This window comes from Aspergillus aculeatus (genome assembly GCF_001890905.1).
Source record: "Aspergillus aculeatus ATCC 16872 unplaced genomic scaffold ASPACscaffold_7, whole genome shotgun sequence".
Lineage (NCBI taxonomy): Eukaryota > Fungi > Ascomycota > Eurotiomycetes > Eurotiales > Aspergillaceae > Aspergillus > Aspergillus aculeatus.
Window position 1 is genome coordinate 856,181 of NW_017962982.1, and position 14,049 is coordinate 870,229.

Here is a 14,049-nt window from a genome sequence, read left to right on the forward strand (position 1 = left end):
CAGCCACAACAGATCGGGTATGATAGGCGATCGACTATCTTTTCTTGCTGCCGTTCTGGAGGCATAATTTGGCTTCCCAAATCCTTCTTATCAATTCCTTGTGCTCGGTAGACTTCGATCCTCACTGGTATCAGCAGATATAGCCTATGGCCAAGGCAGGACGAGTCTCCACTCTGGCTGTTTTGACTTCATCGCTCCCTGAAACTTCGAATTTTGTTACTTCCAGGAAAGACATCCCTTTCTCTTCTGATTGATTCCGTGGGATGTCAATTGTTCCTCGACAACTAATGCAAAGTTTGGGATCTCGGCAATGGCAAGCGAACTTTTGTCTCCCCGACACACGCGCAATCGCGGGGAGGAAGGATATCGCACACCGACGATCGAAGACACTCAGAATGATCTCGGGGCGTTTCCATTCCCGTCTAGAGGGGGTCAAGTGCGCGAGGCGCATAGTTCGGCTCTTGAGGCGCTGAACCAACCTTCGTATCAACGGGCTGAAGCGCACGGCAACAAAGAGAAACACCGGCGACGGGAAGTGGACTGGGCTACGGCGAAAATTGGATGGAAAGGCCGGCTTCGTCACTTCACATGGGCCTATTTCACATTGACCATGGCCACGGGAGGGATTGCGAACGTTCTGTACTTTAGTAAGTCAAATATTCTCACCCTGGACATCCGCTTCGTCAGTTAACCTCGTCCTAGTTCCCTATAGATTTCGCGGCTTGGAGACGATTGGCATCATATTCTTCCTGCTCAACTTGGTTCTCTACGTTATCATCTGGTGCCTGCTGCTTACGCGCTTTTACTTATACCCCTACACGTTCAAAGCATCGTTCTTGCATCCAACGGAGTCTCTGTTTGTTCCTGCATCATTGGTTTCCTTTGGCACGATCCTGATCAACATTTCGCAATATGGACCCGACCATACCGGCCCGTGGCTCACGTTTGCAGTGGGTATTCTCTTCTGGATTGACGCTGCCCTAGCCGTCATCTCTTCTGCAGCCATATATTTAATCCTGTAGGTACACTCCAGACGCCCTTTCCTTGGGCTGCAAAGTTAATGTTCTTCCGCGCAGGTGGTCAACGCAGACGTTCACGATCGCTCAGATGACACCAATCTGGATCTTTCCCGCATATCCTATGCTAATCATCGGCCCTCACGCGGGAGTCCTAAGCTCGACCCTCGAACCCTCTCGTGCTCTCCGCATTATCATTGGGGGCACCACCATTCAAGGCGTGGGGTTCCTTGTCTCACTGATGGTCTACTCCGCCTTCATCTATCGGCTCATGTCCCAAAAGCTTCCTCGGGAGAACGTCCGCCCCGGAATGTTTGTATCCGTGGGTCCCAGTGGCTTCACCGTGTCGGGCATCGTCAACATGGCGTCTCACGCGAAGCGAAGCTTCCCCAGCGATTTCATGGGCAACGGGCCTCTAGCAGCGGACATTGTGAAGGTCGTCGCGAATTTCTCATGCTTATGGCTCTGGGGGTAAGTGCATACCATACCTTATCCCTGTCTTTTGCACCCACCAACGTTTCCCTTTTCTAGGCTAGCGCTTTTCTTCTTCTTCATCGCGAGCTTCGCGCACTGGTCGGTAATTGGGCCGGGAAAGATGGTCTTCTCGATGGCGTGGTTCTCGTTCGTATTCCCGAACACAGCATTGATCACGGCGACCTTTGCGATCGGGAAGGCTTTCTCCTGCAAGGCGATCAACATCATCGGATGCGTGATGGTGCCGCCTCTGATTCTGATGTGGCTTTTTGTGTGCTACATGATGGTTCGGGCGATCGTGACGCGGCAGATCCTCTGGCCGCAGAAGGGCGAGGATAAGGATGAAGGTGGATTCGAGATCCGTCAGATCAAGCCCGAGTCAGGGCAGAGTACACCTCCTGAAGAGGTCTGACTGCTTAGGCTATCTCCGGTTCGATATAAATATACCTATGAGATATGAGTATATACTAGACACTTAGAAGTTATGAGCTATGATACTTACATGGTGGGCTACACCACTCAGTGCAGTGCAGTGCAAGTCCATTCCTCAAACTAAAAAGCCCCACACGTGCCCCACAGCCCCAGCGCCTTTCCCGCCCACCAATCAACAGCCCCTCACGATCAAACACTGCAAACACCGACACAATCTCCCAAAGAAAAAAAAGTGTATGGCTTCAAAGTCCGCGCCGTATCGCGACCAACACTCCAATCCTTGTCCACGCAGCCCACCAACTTTTCCAGTCATCCTGCAATAAGATCGTCACCAGTGGCCTACTCCCAGACTCTCCCCCTCAAATCCACCCACACCCCCACTGCAATCGCGCATCCCCCCCCCGGAAACCTCCCACCATGACGGACGTCGGCAAAACTCCTTTCATAAAGGAGCTCGCATCCAGCGGTACGCCCTCACGCCTCAAATCACCCCCCCTCCAACAAAACCAATACTAATCAATGTTCGGTAGACAAAAAACTCCGCGATAAAGCCACCCACTCCCTCACGCTCTTCCTGCGCGCCAAAACCGACCTCTCCAACCTCGACCTCCTCAAACTGTGGAAGGGACTTTTCTTCTGTGCGCAGCCTTGCCCCTCTCCCCCAAACCTACACCCTGCCCCAAACCTTCCCCTCAGAAATGAAAATCCAACTAATGAACGAAAGGCTTCTACCACTCCGACCGCCCGCTCACGCAACAAGCCCTCGCGCGCACGCTCTCCTACAGCCTCGTGCCCACGCTGCCGCGCCCCACTCTCCACAAGTTCCTGCGCGCCTTCTGGCTGACCATCGGCCGGGACTTCCACTCGATCGACCGCCTCCGGCTGGACAAGTACCTGTTTCTGATCCGGTGTTACGTTGGGGTGGCGTTTGAGGTGCTTCTCAAGGGGAATGGCACCAAAGCCTCCGTAAATGATGCCACTGCGGACGGGAAGAAGCGCAAGCGAGAGGAGGAGAGCACCAACAGCAGCAAAAAGGGAGGCAAGAAGCGGAAGGGCAAGGGCCAACAGCAGCAGCAACAATCGCCGGAAGAAGAGGAACAGCAAGACACGAAGTCAGGGGAAGTGGATCTGGCCGCGCTGGAGTCCTACCTCGCCATCTTGGAGGATGGACCGCTCTGCCCCCTCAATTTCGACCCAGACCAGCCCCCGGCCAACGAGGCGGAGGATTTCATCCCCATGCCGCATGGGCCGGATGGGTTGCGGTACCACGTGATGGATATCTGGGTGGATGAGTTGGAGAAGGTGCTGGAGTTCGAGGAGGTTACGACGGCGGAGGGCACGACGATCAGAAAACCTAAGGGTCTGCAGGTGCCGGCGGAGTTGTTGTTGCGGCCGCTCGAGAGGTTGAGGAAGGAGAGTCCGTACAAGCCGGTGCGGGTGCGGGCGGCGGAGGCGTTGGAGGATGATCGGTTGGTTGAGTGGGGGTGGAAGGAGCGGAAGGTCGAGAGTGATAGTGATGATGAGGATGATGATGAGGATGACGAAGAAGAGGATGAGGATGCGGAATGGGGAGGGTTCGGGGATGATTAGATGAGAACGAACACATACAGCAACAAAAGTTTCTTTGCGGAAAGGGTTGACTCGGAGTTTGGTTCATGTACTGTACTTGTGTAGGCTATTTTTCTTTCTTGGAAATCATCCTTGTTTGATGCTCCGATCCGGCAGATACGGAGGTTGAACATTGAATGATTTATAACAATATCTATAGAGATTCTATCAGCTACCCGTTCTTCGCTCTTCTCTAGGTAGTGTACACTATATATATATCTTGTCAGGACAGGTTGAGCCAACCCGAAACAGAAAGCAAGCCAGTGCTTTCCTCAAAATCCAGGGTATCATCGGAGTGCAAAAACTGGAAAACAAAACTGAAGCAAAAAAGGTATTCCAGCGACCGGTTCGGCCCCCTAAGGCCTGGGGCCGTCTGCCTCATACAAGTGTCCGGACTTCGACAGCACAGTACCGAGACCTTTGTGAATCTCCCCCTGGAAGGCTTCAAAAGGAATGCTCTCCCCATCCACACTAATGTATCCCTTCTTCTCCCGAGGGACAAGTCGGTATGCTAATGCCTTGCGGATGTTGACTTCGGGCATATCAAAGAATCTTCCCTCGGGGATCTCTGTCATCATCTTGAGAGATCTCAGTCGACTGACGGTGCCATCGATGGTGACAATGTCCATATGCCCGTCATTGGGCACTGACGCAGGGAAGAAATTGGTATCTTTCGACATAATGGCCATGTTGCCCGCATAGAAGTTGCCCAGGGTCTCAGCCGGAACCACCTCCCAATCCTTGGGCAAGTCATCCTGTACAGTTCCGTAGACGAGCTCAGGCAAGCCACCCGACTGGTCTGCAGTGAGCTCAGCAGGGCGTCCAGCGGGCTGGCTTTGCGCATAGGTGTTGTAATGGTTCTTGATCGCCTGCTTATCATCCATGACCACTTTGATCGCGAGGTCGCATGGATAGACTGTCATGTGCATGAGCCGCTTGAGGAACCCATATGTGAAACGATGAGCCCCCATCCAACGGATATCGTCGGTCCCCAGATCAGACTCAGCGATGATTCCGAAGGACTGAGACAGAAAAGACAGCGTGCGGGTATTCCCCTGCGTGATGGACACCAGATCCAGCGGTGTCCGCAAGCCCTTCACGATCGCCAAAGCTGCCACCGAGATACTGCCGGTTCCGCATAAATTCCACGTCATGGCGTTGCCCGATCCACCAGGGAGCAGGGCCACGGCCACCTTGGCGAGCGCTTCCCGTGCATTGGGCTTCTGCGCCAATCCATTGAAGACCTCATACGGCAGCCCATCGCCGGAGCAGCATACAATCGCATCGTACGCGTTGATGTCGAGTTGTTGCACAATCTCCGTTGCGTGACCGCGGTGCGTGGTTTCCTGCACGTCAATCTGACAGCGTGCCGAAGCAAGGATGGGCGCTGCATACGTCGAATACAGCTTGGCAGCGTGACCCTGGCCACCGAAAGGATTGATCAGGATTTTGAGTCTCTTGTTACGCTGGGCGGAGCCGTAAGCGGCATCGAGTAACTTCTTCATCCAGGTTTCGGCGGCGCTCTTCTCCTCCTCGCGGATTGAGTATTGAAGGGCGGCCACGGAGACTTCGTCTTTGTGCTTCGGCTCCGCATAGGTGATCGTCAGACCGGCCGGCGAAAGATCGGCGTCCAAGACATTGTACAGAGAAATAGTGTGGGCAATCCTGGTGGCTAGAACCGTGGGAAAATTGTCAGGCCAGAGTTGCTAGGAATTTACTACAGTCGTGGGTTTTGTGGGTTGAAGTTACCTGCATCCTTTCGAATCCGCACTGTACAGCATCCGCGCTCGGATTTGCGGCCGGAGCGTTCGTCTGCGCGCACCCGAGGTTGAGGTTAGTTATCGGAACGATGAAATCAAAATATTTCAAACCAGCCATTGATCATCTAAACCTACCGACAACGAGCAAAGAATCGCTTCCCAGTGTTAGGGTGATCGAGTCGCCTACTGCCAGGGTGGCATCGTGCTGTAAGAGCTGATCCGAGACATCCGCGGTGTTGAAGGAGGGCCGCGAATTGCTATCGGCAGTGGTCGTGGTAGTAGCCATGATAAAGCCCGGCAGGAAAGCCGAGAGAGGGCGACACAGGCGGAGGAGATTCGGAAAAACTGCCAATGAACAAAAGGCAAAGTAAGGATACGGGAACAAGCAAGATCCGAAAACGGGATAAGAATAATCTAAGAATAAGAGTAAAGCGGGCAATAGATAAGTCTTAGGTGAGGAGGAAAGCGACATGAAGGGTTTAAGGTGGAAAATGGGAAAGGGAAAGAGAGAAGTAACTTAACTAAAGCGGAACGGAGATTATGCCCGGTCTTTATCGAGCAAGGCTCAGAAACGAACGGTCCCTCCACCGGACCCTCTCTCTCTCTCCCTCTCTCCACTTGGTCAGTTTCGCCTCTGCGCCTCTCTCTCTCTCTCTCTCTCTCTCTCTCTCTCTCTTTCTCGCTCTCTCTGTTCTACGAGTACGTACCTTTCGATTTCTAGACGATCCTCAGATCCGATTCCAGAATTTCCCCAATTTTGTGGAATGAATCGCTCCTGTCATTTGCGGAACCAAACCAGCGCCTCATTGGAAACACTCCACTGCTGCGCCATCGGACCAATTGGTTTCAGCTCGCCATCCGGCATACTTTGGCCCAGAACTGGAACGTACAGCCTACAGTACGACAACAATGAACCGATCCTGTGTTCGTTGGGATTCTAAGAAATCTTTCATTGAATAATAAAGTCTTTTCTCATCCGGCAAAAAAACAGGAAGAGGCACAATAATCAACAAAATTTCGTCCATTAGAAAAACACAGAAGAGTGAATAGGTGCATAAGTCCAGACAAATCGGTGGGTCCAGCAACAACAGGGTAATGGCTATTCAAATACGAGTCAAAGGCAACACTTTATTCATGCCGCAGATGCCTTGAGCCCCTTCAGAGACCCCAGGCTCAAAGCCAGTCCCTGAGAACGACTTCTTATCCGCACAAAACCGGTGATCGGTCCATCATCACCCTCCTTCTCAATGCTCAGGTTCGCCAGAGCGTCCTCGCCTGTAGAACATCCAAGGTCAGCAACAGCGTCACAAATCGGATTGGCGGAGAGGGGTCGACACTTACCAAATACGCTCCGGGCATATAGGTTGGCGCTCAGGAAACGACAGTCGCCCTTGAGGGAGGCCTCGGGAGTCAAGCAAGCCATGTTGGTGCTCTCCATGAGCTGCTTGAGGAACTCTCGAAGGCTCTTGGCCTTAGAGTTAATGTTTACCTTGTTCTCCCACTCGAACTCTGTCCACATAGTACGGAACTGAGTCTCAGTGCAGTGCGCGGGTTGGATGTAGTCCATGATGTCTGCATGGATGTCGTTCAAGATCACCACGTGGGTTTCCGTTGAGCTAGCTCCGTCGTAGACAATGTTGCCGAAAATCACACCAGTATCCGTTGACGATACCTTGACTGTAGCCTGCACGTTCAAGAAGTCGCGGGGTCCGAGGTTGTGTGTGGTGGGTCGCTCGACAACCTTGAGGTCTCCCAGGGTTGCAAATTCGACGCTAAGGTTCTGCAGGGTCTCGAGGGTCTGATTAACCAACAGCACATCCAGAACAATGTCGAACTGATGAACTGTAACGTAAGCCTCAGCGTAGACAGCATCCGAGAAGCCGGTCAGCTGGACGACCCGGCTCAACTTCGAGGAGACAGTCTCCACGGTCGAGTCACCGCCAGTGGCCTTGGCGAGATCCAGTTCGATTTCCTCCGCGCCTTCAAGAGCTGCCTTCTTCGTAAACTGCCGGATCGGAATAGCGTCATCTACTTGTACAGCAGTCTTGGCCTTCTCAACAGCTTCCTTGGCGGCTCTCTTCTTATCCTCAACCTGGACCATGGCGCGGAACGCTTTCCGGGTGTCTTCCAAGAAGGTGGTCTCCAACTCCTTCTTCTCAGAGAACTCGGCAAGTGAGCGCACACAGCACATGATGCGATCTACTGAGTCTTCATCAATAGGTGCCTTGACGAAGTGAGACTGGCCCACGCGAATGATGGAGATCATGATGAGCATGGCTTCTGCTCGCAGAGCATTAGTACGGGCGGCGTCCTGGGAGACCTCCGAGTGGCGCATAACCAACTTGGTGAGAGTGGAAGAAAGGACAGTGGCCAGATAGTAGTCACCGTCTAGGATTAATTGACGAAGAGGAGGCTTCTGTGCGGCCTTGACAGCTTCAAGGCGGGCAGCAGCAGCCGACTGGCTAGTGAGAGCACTCTCCGTGGCATACGTGCCGTCAGCCAGCACCTTGCGGGATCCGGTCGGAGCAGCCGGTTTGCTGTGACCATTGGGCTGATCCTTGAAAGTAGCGTCTTCCGGTACCTCGTCAAGGAGACGTTGTTCCGAGGCGAGAATGGGAATTTCTCCGAGACTTGCTCTGATACGCTTCCACGCCTCGCGAATATCGCGTTCCTCCAGAGAGTATTCACCAACAACCCATAGAACGCCCCGGTAGACCTTGCCCGCACGAACTTCGCTCAAGGTCGAGACCAACCGGTCAACGATGGAGTGTCTGAGGGCGGGGAACTTCTCTACAACCTCCTTCACGAAAGAGATCACGTCGACGGCCGAGTTGTTGTTGAAGTCGGCGATGAAGTCCATCAGAAGGTCGACAACGCTTGCAGCAATCTCCGAGAAACGGATGGCGCAGTTGTGTATCGACTGGATCAGCAGCTGGCGGTATTCACTGTTCTGCATATACTGTTAGCTTCGGATTTGTCAAGACAGGACGATAAGCTTACCTTCTCATATTGTTCATCAACAGTCTTCGCGAGCTCCTTCTTTAGCAGCATAACGATCTCCTCAACATTCTTGCTTGACACCATCTCCAGAGCGATGCCGAGTGCCTTACGGCGAACGTCGATGTCGGGACTGGAGAGGACACGGAGGATTTCCATGGTGAGGTCATCCAGAACACCCTCGTTGCGAATGCGCAGCTGATCAACACGGTCAAGAACAATGAGCTTGACGTTGTTGTCGGCCTCCTTGATGCAGAGTTCGATCAGCTTGCCTGCCGCAGCCTTCACGGCGACCGGGTTGCTGGTGAGTGCCGTCAGAGAGGTCGCAGCTTCATAGATGACAGTGCTGGTCGAGGCATCCAGAAGGTCAAAGATCAAACGCAGATATCTTGCCTACAAGCAGCCGTTAGTAGCCTGCGCAACCATTGATATTCTGCGACCAACCTTGTTCTGAGAGTTCTGCACAGCATCTTTACGAATGAACTCAAGCTCCGCCAATTGTAGCAACTCATCAGTATTGGGAATGCTGTCGAAAGTGGACGAAAGGTACTCCAATGCCTTCTGATGGCTGATCGACATAAGGGCCGCGAACGCATTGCGCTTGCAGGTGCCGTCGGTCTCGGTCTCGAGGAAAGTCTGAATGAGCTCTGGCGCGTCCGGGATCAGGGATTCGGAGTGCTGGAAGATCGAAGCGACAGCCCAAACAGCGTTCTTTCTCACGTATGCGTGGCGGTGCTCCAAGCAGGAGCGTGCGGATGAGAGGAGGGGTTCGATGAGTTCCGGCTCGCGGAGTTTGCACAAGAAACGAAGTGTATTGCCTCGGATGTACTCGTTGGGGTGCTGGAGATCATTGCGAATGCCGTTACTGTAGAACAAAGCAACCATCAGAGACAAGGACTGGAAGTCTAGACCACGGCGAGAGAAGTATGTATCTCCTTACCAGACCAAGATCATCTCTTGCTTGAGCTTGCCATTGGCGTCGAGCTTCGGGCAGATTTCGTAGTAAAAGTAAAGCAGTTTCTTGAGGGACTTGCTCCGGGAGGGCATGACGAAGCGAATGATGTGCATGAGCAGCTGTGGCATGGGATCTCCATTGAGCATGATCGTGATGATCCGCCTCATAGTGTCCATCTTGGTCTCATCGGTACCCTTCTCCAACTGCAGCTTCAGCTCCTGCAACGAGGGCTGATCTGCAGTGTTGTCCAAATGGACCAGACTGTATGCATTTTCCAAGAAGGAGGCCATCGTGATTGAGTGGGTGAAAGCGAAAGGCCGTAACAGGGGAAAGTCAGGAGGAAGGAGGAGAGCTTAGGCGTGGTCAGTACAGGTGGTTGTTTGGGGTTGGTGGTTCAGGGGATGGCAGCGCTGCGCACCAGGTCAACTCTCCCCAATGGGTAATTCGGAGCCGACAAAAAGAAATGGATTAGTATAGCTGGGCTCCCCTCACCTGCCTAGCGTTCATCAGTGCAAGATGTTGACAATCGGAGGGGGTGCGGACATTCGAGGCTCAACCTGGCCATTTGCGCGGCGGAGCAAGCTGTCCGGAGTGTGTGAATGACTAAGCCCGCCTGGACCAACCCGACAAACCAGGCACTTCCACCCAGGAACGCGCCCATCATTTTCACTTGCTCCGGAGCATTCTCGACGGACTGGTTGGATCGGCCACCAAGTTGCAGGTCAACCATACACACAATATGTCAGGTCAAGGCGAGACCTTCTATCTCCGCTACTAGTAAGGACAGCCTGTATGAAGCCCAGGTTTCCTCAGCTGCTGACAGCCATGCAGCTCAGGTCACTCTGGGCGGTTTGGACATGAGTTTCTAGGTTGGTATCTTCTCAGCATTGCAGCTGGCGAATGTATGAGTTAACGATCACTAGAATTCGATTTCCGCACCCTTGGCGATGGCCGTAGTGCCGCCGTCCGATATGCCAACAACTCCAATTACCGCAATGACTCCCTTATCCGCAAAGAAAGTGAGTTCCCAACAAGGTGCGGTGGTACTGGGTTACAAGAGCTGATATAGTCGTGTAGTGTGTGTCAGTGCGGCAATGATCCAGGAGGTCAAGCGCATCATCAAGGAGAGTGAGATCATGAAGTAAGCCTTACCTTACCCTGCCGGATATTGGACGAGCTGGGTATACTCACACGACCCAGGGAGGACGACTCCAAATGGCCTCAGAAGAACAAGGATGGACGTCAGGAACTGGAAATTAGGTTGGGTAATGAACATATCTCCTTCGAGGTGGGTTCTTGTATTGCAATCCTTGACCGTGGTTCATTCATCCTGACTGTTTGATGCAGACCGCGAAAATCGGCTCCTTGGTGGACGTGACCGAATCTGCCGACCCTGAGGGTCTCCGTGTCTTCTACTATCTGGTGCAAGACTTGAAGGCTCTCATCTTCTCTCTTATCTCGCTTCACTTCAAGGTGAGTTGGGCCTTACTTGTGCGCAACCCCCAGGCATTTTGGCTAATAGAACTTCCTCGTCCAGATCAAGCCTATTTGAACTCACACGCGATGATTGAACGAAGAAGGACACAAATTGGCATAGGCGTTACTTGTTATTTGGCTTAAGACACCCAAAATGATAGCGGATATACCTGATTTCATGCATTGCAGCACCAATTAGTAGTAGCGAGTAGCAACTGGCGAAGACCAGGTCCGGAAACTGCAGGCGGGAAATGACGCAATGCAGGAGTGCCAGTAGAGCCAACGTAGCAAGTGCTTCATGTACAATGGGCCACGGCTATTACTACCAGAACAATGCCCAACTTATGTGATACTAGAGAACAGAATGTGAAATATGTTCGATGGGTAAGGAAATGAGGGAGAGGGTATTAAGGCGGAAGCAGTTGAAGATCATATCATATCAAATCATATCATATCATATCATATCATATCACATCTTCATCTGTCCCCCCCCCTTTTTTTGTATTCCCTTATCAACGCTGCGCGCAACCCTCCGATTAACCGCCCGAGGCGCCGCCGATTGCCCCGTTCGCCTCCCCCGCGCTCGCATGATCAGTAAAAGCCGCCCTATCCTTTTTGGGCAATGTCTGCTGGCTGCTGCAGTGGCTGCGGTGCGCAACCCCCGGACTCATCAATCAAATCAATTGAACTACACTTCCCTTTCTATTCATCTCCTCCTCTTGAGCCCCCCCCTCCCTCCTCCCCCCCCATTCATTCCTCCTTTCCTACTTCCACCCCCTCAATAACCCCAATCTTACTCCTGCAACCTTCGCTCGGTTCTTTATCCGATTCCCTTGAATAATTCCCTTTTGATCCTAGTCTCCTTTCCTACCCTGCGCGAATCCCGAATCCTACGCCCTGGTTACGAACTGCATGCTTGCTTTTCCTGCTTGCTGAACTCCCTCCGTCTCCTTGCACTCCCTCACGCTTGCTATAAGTGCACCTACTTCGGATCCGATGTCATTCATTTCTTAATTCGCCTCCAATGCCGACCCCGAGTGACATTACATCCAGTGTGAATGCTTCGTCAGTCCTAGAGGAACTCTCCGCTCGTTCCACTTGCCCACCCGAGGTCGAGAGGCTGCCCTCCTGGAGAGAGTCTCGAGCACCCTCCACTCTTTCCGATCGGGATGAGTCCGAAAGCTCTTTGTCTCAGCTCATCTCTGCGGCCCACACGGCGCAGAATGCCCTGATAGATGCGACCGCAGGCTCCACCGCCGAGTCCTCGTCCGGTGGTAGCCCGATGAAAGATGTGGCAAAACCCGAAGATGAGCCTGCCGCGGGGAGGTTGAGTCCGGCTGCAGAGCCATCATGCTCAACCAGCCAACCTCCGTCGGTCACTCCATCATCGAACACCTCGCTGTTAAGCTACGAGTTCTCTAATATTCGGGTATGTTCTAGACTACAAATGGCATGGTCGCGGGCTTGGTCTGACTCTGGTAGCTCCTCCCTAACTATACTTCCTCTTTCTTGCGCCCGGGAAGTAAATTTACCGGCACGCAGCAATCCGATCGGCAAGTCTACAATGTCGATGTCGAGATAAAGCATGTTGACATGCAAGAATCTTATCTTTGTGGATATCTTCGCATACAAGGTGCGTGGACCGCAACATAAGGGTTTTATACCGCCCATGACTCACGTAAACCACACCTGCAGGTCTGACGGAAGATCACCCTACTCTTACGACGTTCTTTGAGGGCGAAATCATCGGCACGAAACATACTTTCAAGACTAAGAACGAAGCATGGGGCGCTACAGAGAAGACCGATATGCAGCATTGGAACAGGTTTCCTGCATGGCGTCCGCTATCCAAGCAAGCAAGGAAACCCGATTTCACGTATCGCAATTACGCCCAACGTGAACACATTTTCATGCGCTGGAAAGAATACTTCTTGGTGCCCGACCATCGCGTTAGATCCATATCTGGTGCAAGCTTTGAGGGGTTCTACTACATTTGCTTCAATCAAGTAGAGGGAACTGTTGCTGGCATATACTTCCATGCGAAGAGCGAGAAGTGAGTCTTCCGAGAAGCGTACCTACATCTTTTAGTGCTAACATGAGCTACTTTACTTGCAGATATCAACAATTGGAGCTCAAGCATGTGGAGGACCATGGCTGTACTCCTGCCATGGAATTCCGTTAAATTCCCCTTTCCTGCAACTTTTGCCCGGGGCCATGAACGATCCCTGAATCAGGCTATCAATCCTTCCGCTGGCATTATCCCATCTAATTGTTGTTTATTCTTCCTTTTTCCACCCATACCCCGGTTTTCGGCGGCAATGACCTTCCCGTTTACTATATGATGTCTCGAACCTCGGAAATGCGGAGCGTTTCACCCTTCTCGAGTCGTTTTTTGATCGCTATACCTTCCAGCGGTCAATCGGCCCCAACACAATGGGGGTTTCATGTCATTTTGATGAAGACACGCTTTTGTCCTTTCAGTCTTCTCTTCTTACCTTTCCAGATCTTCCGCTCGGCGTACAGGTGGCTGTAATAGTTTTACCTCTTAACACACTACACTTAGGGTCATGACTTGTTTGTTTTCTTTTACCATCACCCATGCTTTACTCGTCTGGTTTCTTCTTCTCATTCTATAGGGTTATCATGAACAGTTTATCACGAGCAGAGCGAATGTCGGGCATATACTCTCATTCCATTTTCCAGGGTATGCTTTTGTCATCGTTTGCTTGGGTTTCTCTATTTACCCCACCTTCCAGTCTCCTCGGCCACGAAATCCACTTATTCATTCTTATTGTCTATGTTGAGAGCATCAGTTAGGAACAATAGTGTCCGCGGTTATGGAATGCGCGATGACACGGTGAATCCAAGGTTGATTCACCTTTACCATTATCAAGAGCCTCGCCAGCGCCGAGCAGTAGTTACCACTCAGTGGAGCTAGATAATAATAGTATATTCATTGATCCTGGATGGACTGTTTCAGCATCTTTACATCTGATTCTACCAACTCAGGCATTGAGTAATCAATAGAGCATATGTGAACAAATTGGGTAATGTAGAAGTATATTGTACTTGTATTCTCTCTCTAATGCAGATATTGCTGAATGACGAATAAAAAGGAAAGAGGCCCCCTCAAAAAAAGCCCAAAACAAAACGCTCCTTCGTATGCTGGGGCGTGGTACGAACAAAAACCAACACGAGACACAAAACGATCCCAGAATTCAGCATGATTGCCGAAGACGGGGCCGAATACTCCCCCTCCATAGAGGAAATATATCAACAAATTGCAGGTCGACAAACTCGTTTCATAGTAGTATGTCGAGATGACCAAAAA

At 51.9% G+C, this 14,049-nt stretch overlaps 6 protein-coding genes across 6 annotated transcripts; 4 read left to right on the plus strand and 2 right to left on the minus strand.

Moving 5' to 3' along the window:
- The first annotated feature begins 14 nt into the window (after nucleotides 1-14).
- ASPACDRAFT_78232 (putative C4-dicarboxylate transporter/malic acid transport protein) lies at nucleotides 15-1,916 on the plus strand. The gene is made up of 4 exons (XM_020205142.1): nucleotides 15-647; nucleotides 703-1,018; nucleotides 1,077-1,487; nucleotides 1,548-1,916. Exons 1-4 carry the CDS (start codon nucleotides 311-313, stop codon nucleotides 1,900-1,902), a joined length of 1,419 nt encoding a protein of 472 aa, XP_020056660.1. The 5' UTR covers nucleotides 15-310; the 3' UTR covers nucleotides 1,903-1,916.
- A 423-nt stretch (nucleotides 1,917-2,339) lies between these two features.
- Nucleotides 2,340-3,512, plus strand: ASPACDRAFT_42907 (ribosomal RNA processing 1 family protein; the record flags this gene model as incomplete). Its single annotated transcript, XM_020201180.1, has 3 exons — nucleotides 2,340-2,388; nucleotides 2,453-2,560; nucleotides 2,647-3,512. 3 exons carry the CDS (start codon nucleotides 2,340-2,342, stop codon nucleotides 3,510-3,512), a joined length of 1,023 nt encoding a protein of 340 aa, XP_020056661.1.
- A 100-nt stretch (nucleotides 3,513-3,612) lies between these two features.
- On the minus strand, nucleotides 3,613-5,599 carry ASPACDRAFT_78233 (putative sphingosine kinase (SphK)). Its single transcript, XM_020205143.1, has 3 exons — nucleotides 5,426-5,599; nucleotides 5,280-5,342; nucleotides 3,613-5,202 (listed from the first exon to the last, which is right to left on the minus strand). Exons 1-3 carry the CDS (start codon nucleotides 5,574-5,576, stop codon nucleotides 3,887-3,889), a joined length of 1,530 nt encoding a protein of 509 aa, XP_020056662.1. The 5' UTR covers nucleotides 5,577-5,599; the 3' UTR covers nucleotides 3,613-3,886.
- A 333-nt stretch (nucleotides 5,600-5,932) lies between these two features.
- Nucleotides 5,933-9,641, minus strand: ASPACDRAFT_118479 (coatomer subunit beta). The gene is made up of 5 exons (XM_020196167.1): nucleotides 9,228-9,641; nucleotides 8,732-9,152; nucleotides 8,291-8,680; nucleotides 6,632-8,240; nucleotides 5,933-6,565 (listed from the first exon to the last, which is right to left on the minus strand). The coding sequence occupies exons 1-5, from the start codon at nucleotides 9,530-9,532 to the stop codon at nucleotides 6,423-6,425; spliced, it is 2,868 nt and encodes a 955-aa protein (XP_020056663.1). The 5' UTR covers nucleotides 9,533-9,641; the 3' UTR covers nucleotides 5,933-6,422.
- A 281-nt stretch (nucleotides 9,642-9,922) lies between these two features.
- On the plus strand, nucleotides 9,923-10,898 carry ASPACDRAFT_78238 (mago nashi family protein). Its single transcript, XM_020205144.1, has 7 exons — nucleotides 9,923-10,019; nucleotides 10,074-10,111; nucleotides 10,166-10,261; nucleotides 10,320-10,383; nucleotides 10,443-10,530; nucleotides 10,590-10,715; nucleotides 10,780-10,898. The coding sequence occupies exons 1-7, from the start codon at nucleotides 9,982-9,984 to the stop codon at nucleotides 10,792-10,794; spliced, it is 465 nt and encodes a 154-aa protein (XP_020056664.1). The 5' UTR covers nucleotides 9,923-9,981; the 3' UTR covers nucleotides 10,795-10,898.
- Nucleotides 10,899-11,742: 844 nt separating this feature from the next.
- Nucleotides 11,743-12,900, plus strand: ASPACDRAFT_42911 (GID4/VID24 family protein; the record flags this gene model as incomplete). Its single annotated transcript, XM_020201181.1, has 4 exons — nucleotides 11,743-12,147; nucleotides 12,201-12,351; nucleotides 12,414-12,771; nucleotides 12,834-12,900. 4 exons carry the CDS (start codon nucleotides 11,743-11,745, stop codon nucleotides 12,898-12,900), a joined length of 981 nt encoding a protein of 326 aa, XP_020056665.1.
- Between the last annotated feature and the right edge of the window lie 1,149 nt (nucleotides 12,901-14,049).

Excerpts from the sequence above, each read along its gene's own strand:
- ASPACDRAFT_78232 (XM_020205142.1), top strand. The coding sequence starts at position 311 with ATGGCAAGCGAACTTTTGTCTCCCCGACACACGCGCAATCGCGGGGAG. Across the intron at positions 648-702 it reads TGCGAACGTTCTGTACTTTA|TTCCCTATAGATTTCGCGGC; the intron begins GTAAGTCAAATA and ends ACCTCGTCCTAG. Across the intron at positions 1,488-1,547 it reads TCATGCTTATGGCTCTGGGG|GCTAGCGCTTTTCTTCTTCT; the intron begins GTAAGTGCATAC and ends TCCCTTTTCTAG.
- ASPACDRAFT_78233 (XM_020205143.1), bottom strand. The coding sequence starts at position 5,576 with ATGGCTACTACCACGACCACTGCCGATAGCAATTCGCGGCCCTCCTTC. Across the intron at positions 5,343-5,425 it reads CGATTCTTTGCTCGTTGTCG|ACGAACGCTCCGGCCGCAAA; the intron begins GTAGGTTTAGAT and ends GGGTGCGCGCAG. Across the intron at positions 5,203-5,279 it reads GCGGATTCGAAAGGATGCAG|CCACCAGGATTGCCCACACT; the intron begins GTAACTTCAACC and ends CCACGGTTCTAG.
- ASPACDRAFT_118479 (XM_020196167.1), bottom strand. The coding sequence starts at position 9,532 with ATGGCCTCCTTCTTGGAAAATGCATACAGTCTGGTCCATTTGGACAAC. Across the intron at positions 9,153-9,227 it reads CAAGAGATGATCTTGGTCTG|TAACGGCATTCGCAATGATC; the intron begins GTAAGGAGATAC and ends TTTGTTCTACAG. Across the intron at positions 8,681-8,731 it reads TGCAGAACTCTCAGAACAAG|GCAAGATATCTGCGTTTGAT; the intron begins GTTGGTCGCAGA and ends GGCTGCTTGTAG.
- ASPACDRAFT_78238 (XM_020205144.1), top strand. The coding sequence starts at position 9,982 with ATGTCAGGTCAAGGCGAGACCTTCTATCTCCGCTACTA. Across the intron at positions 10,384-10,442 it reads AAGGAGAGTGAGATCATGAA|GGAGGACGACTCCAAATGGC; the intron begins GTAAGCCTTACC and ends CACACGACCCAG. Across the intron at positions 10,531-10,589 it reads ATGAACATATCTCCTTCGAG|ACCGCGAAAATCGGCTCCTT; the intron begins GTGGGTTCTTGT and ends TGTTTGATGCAG.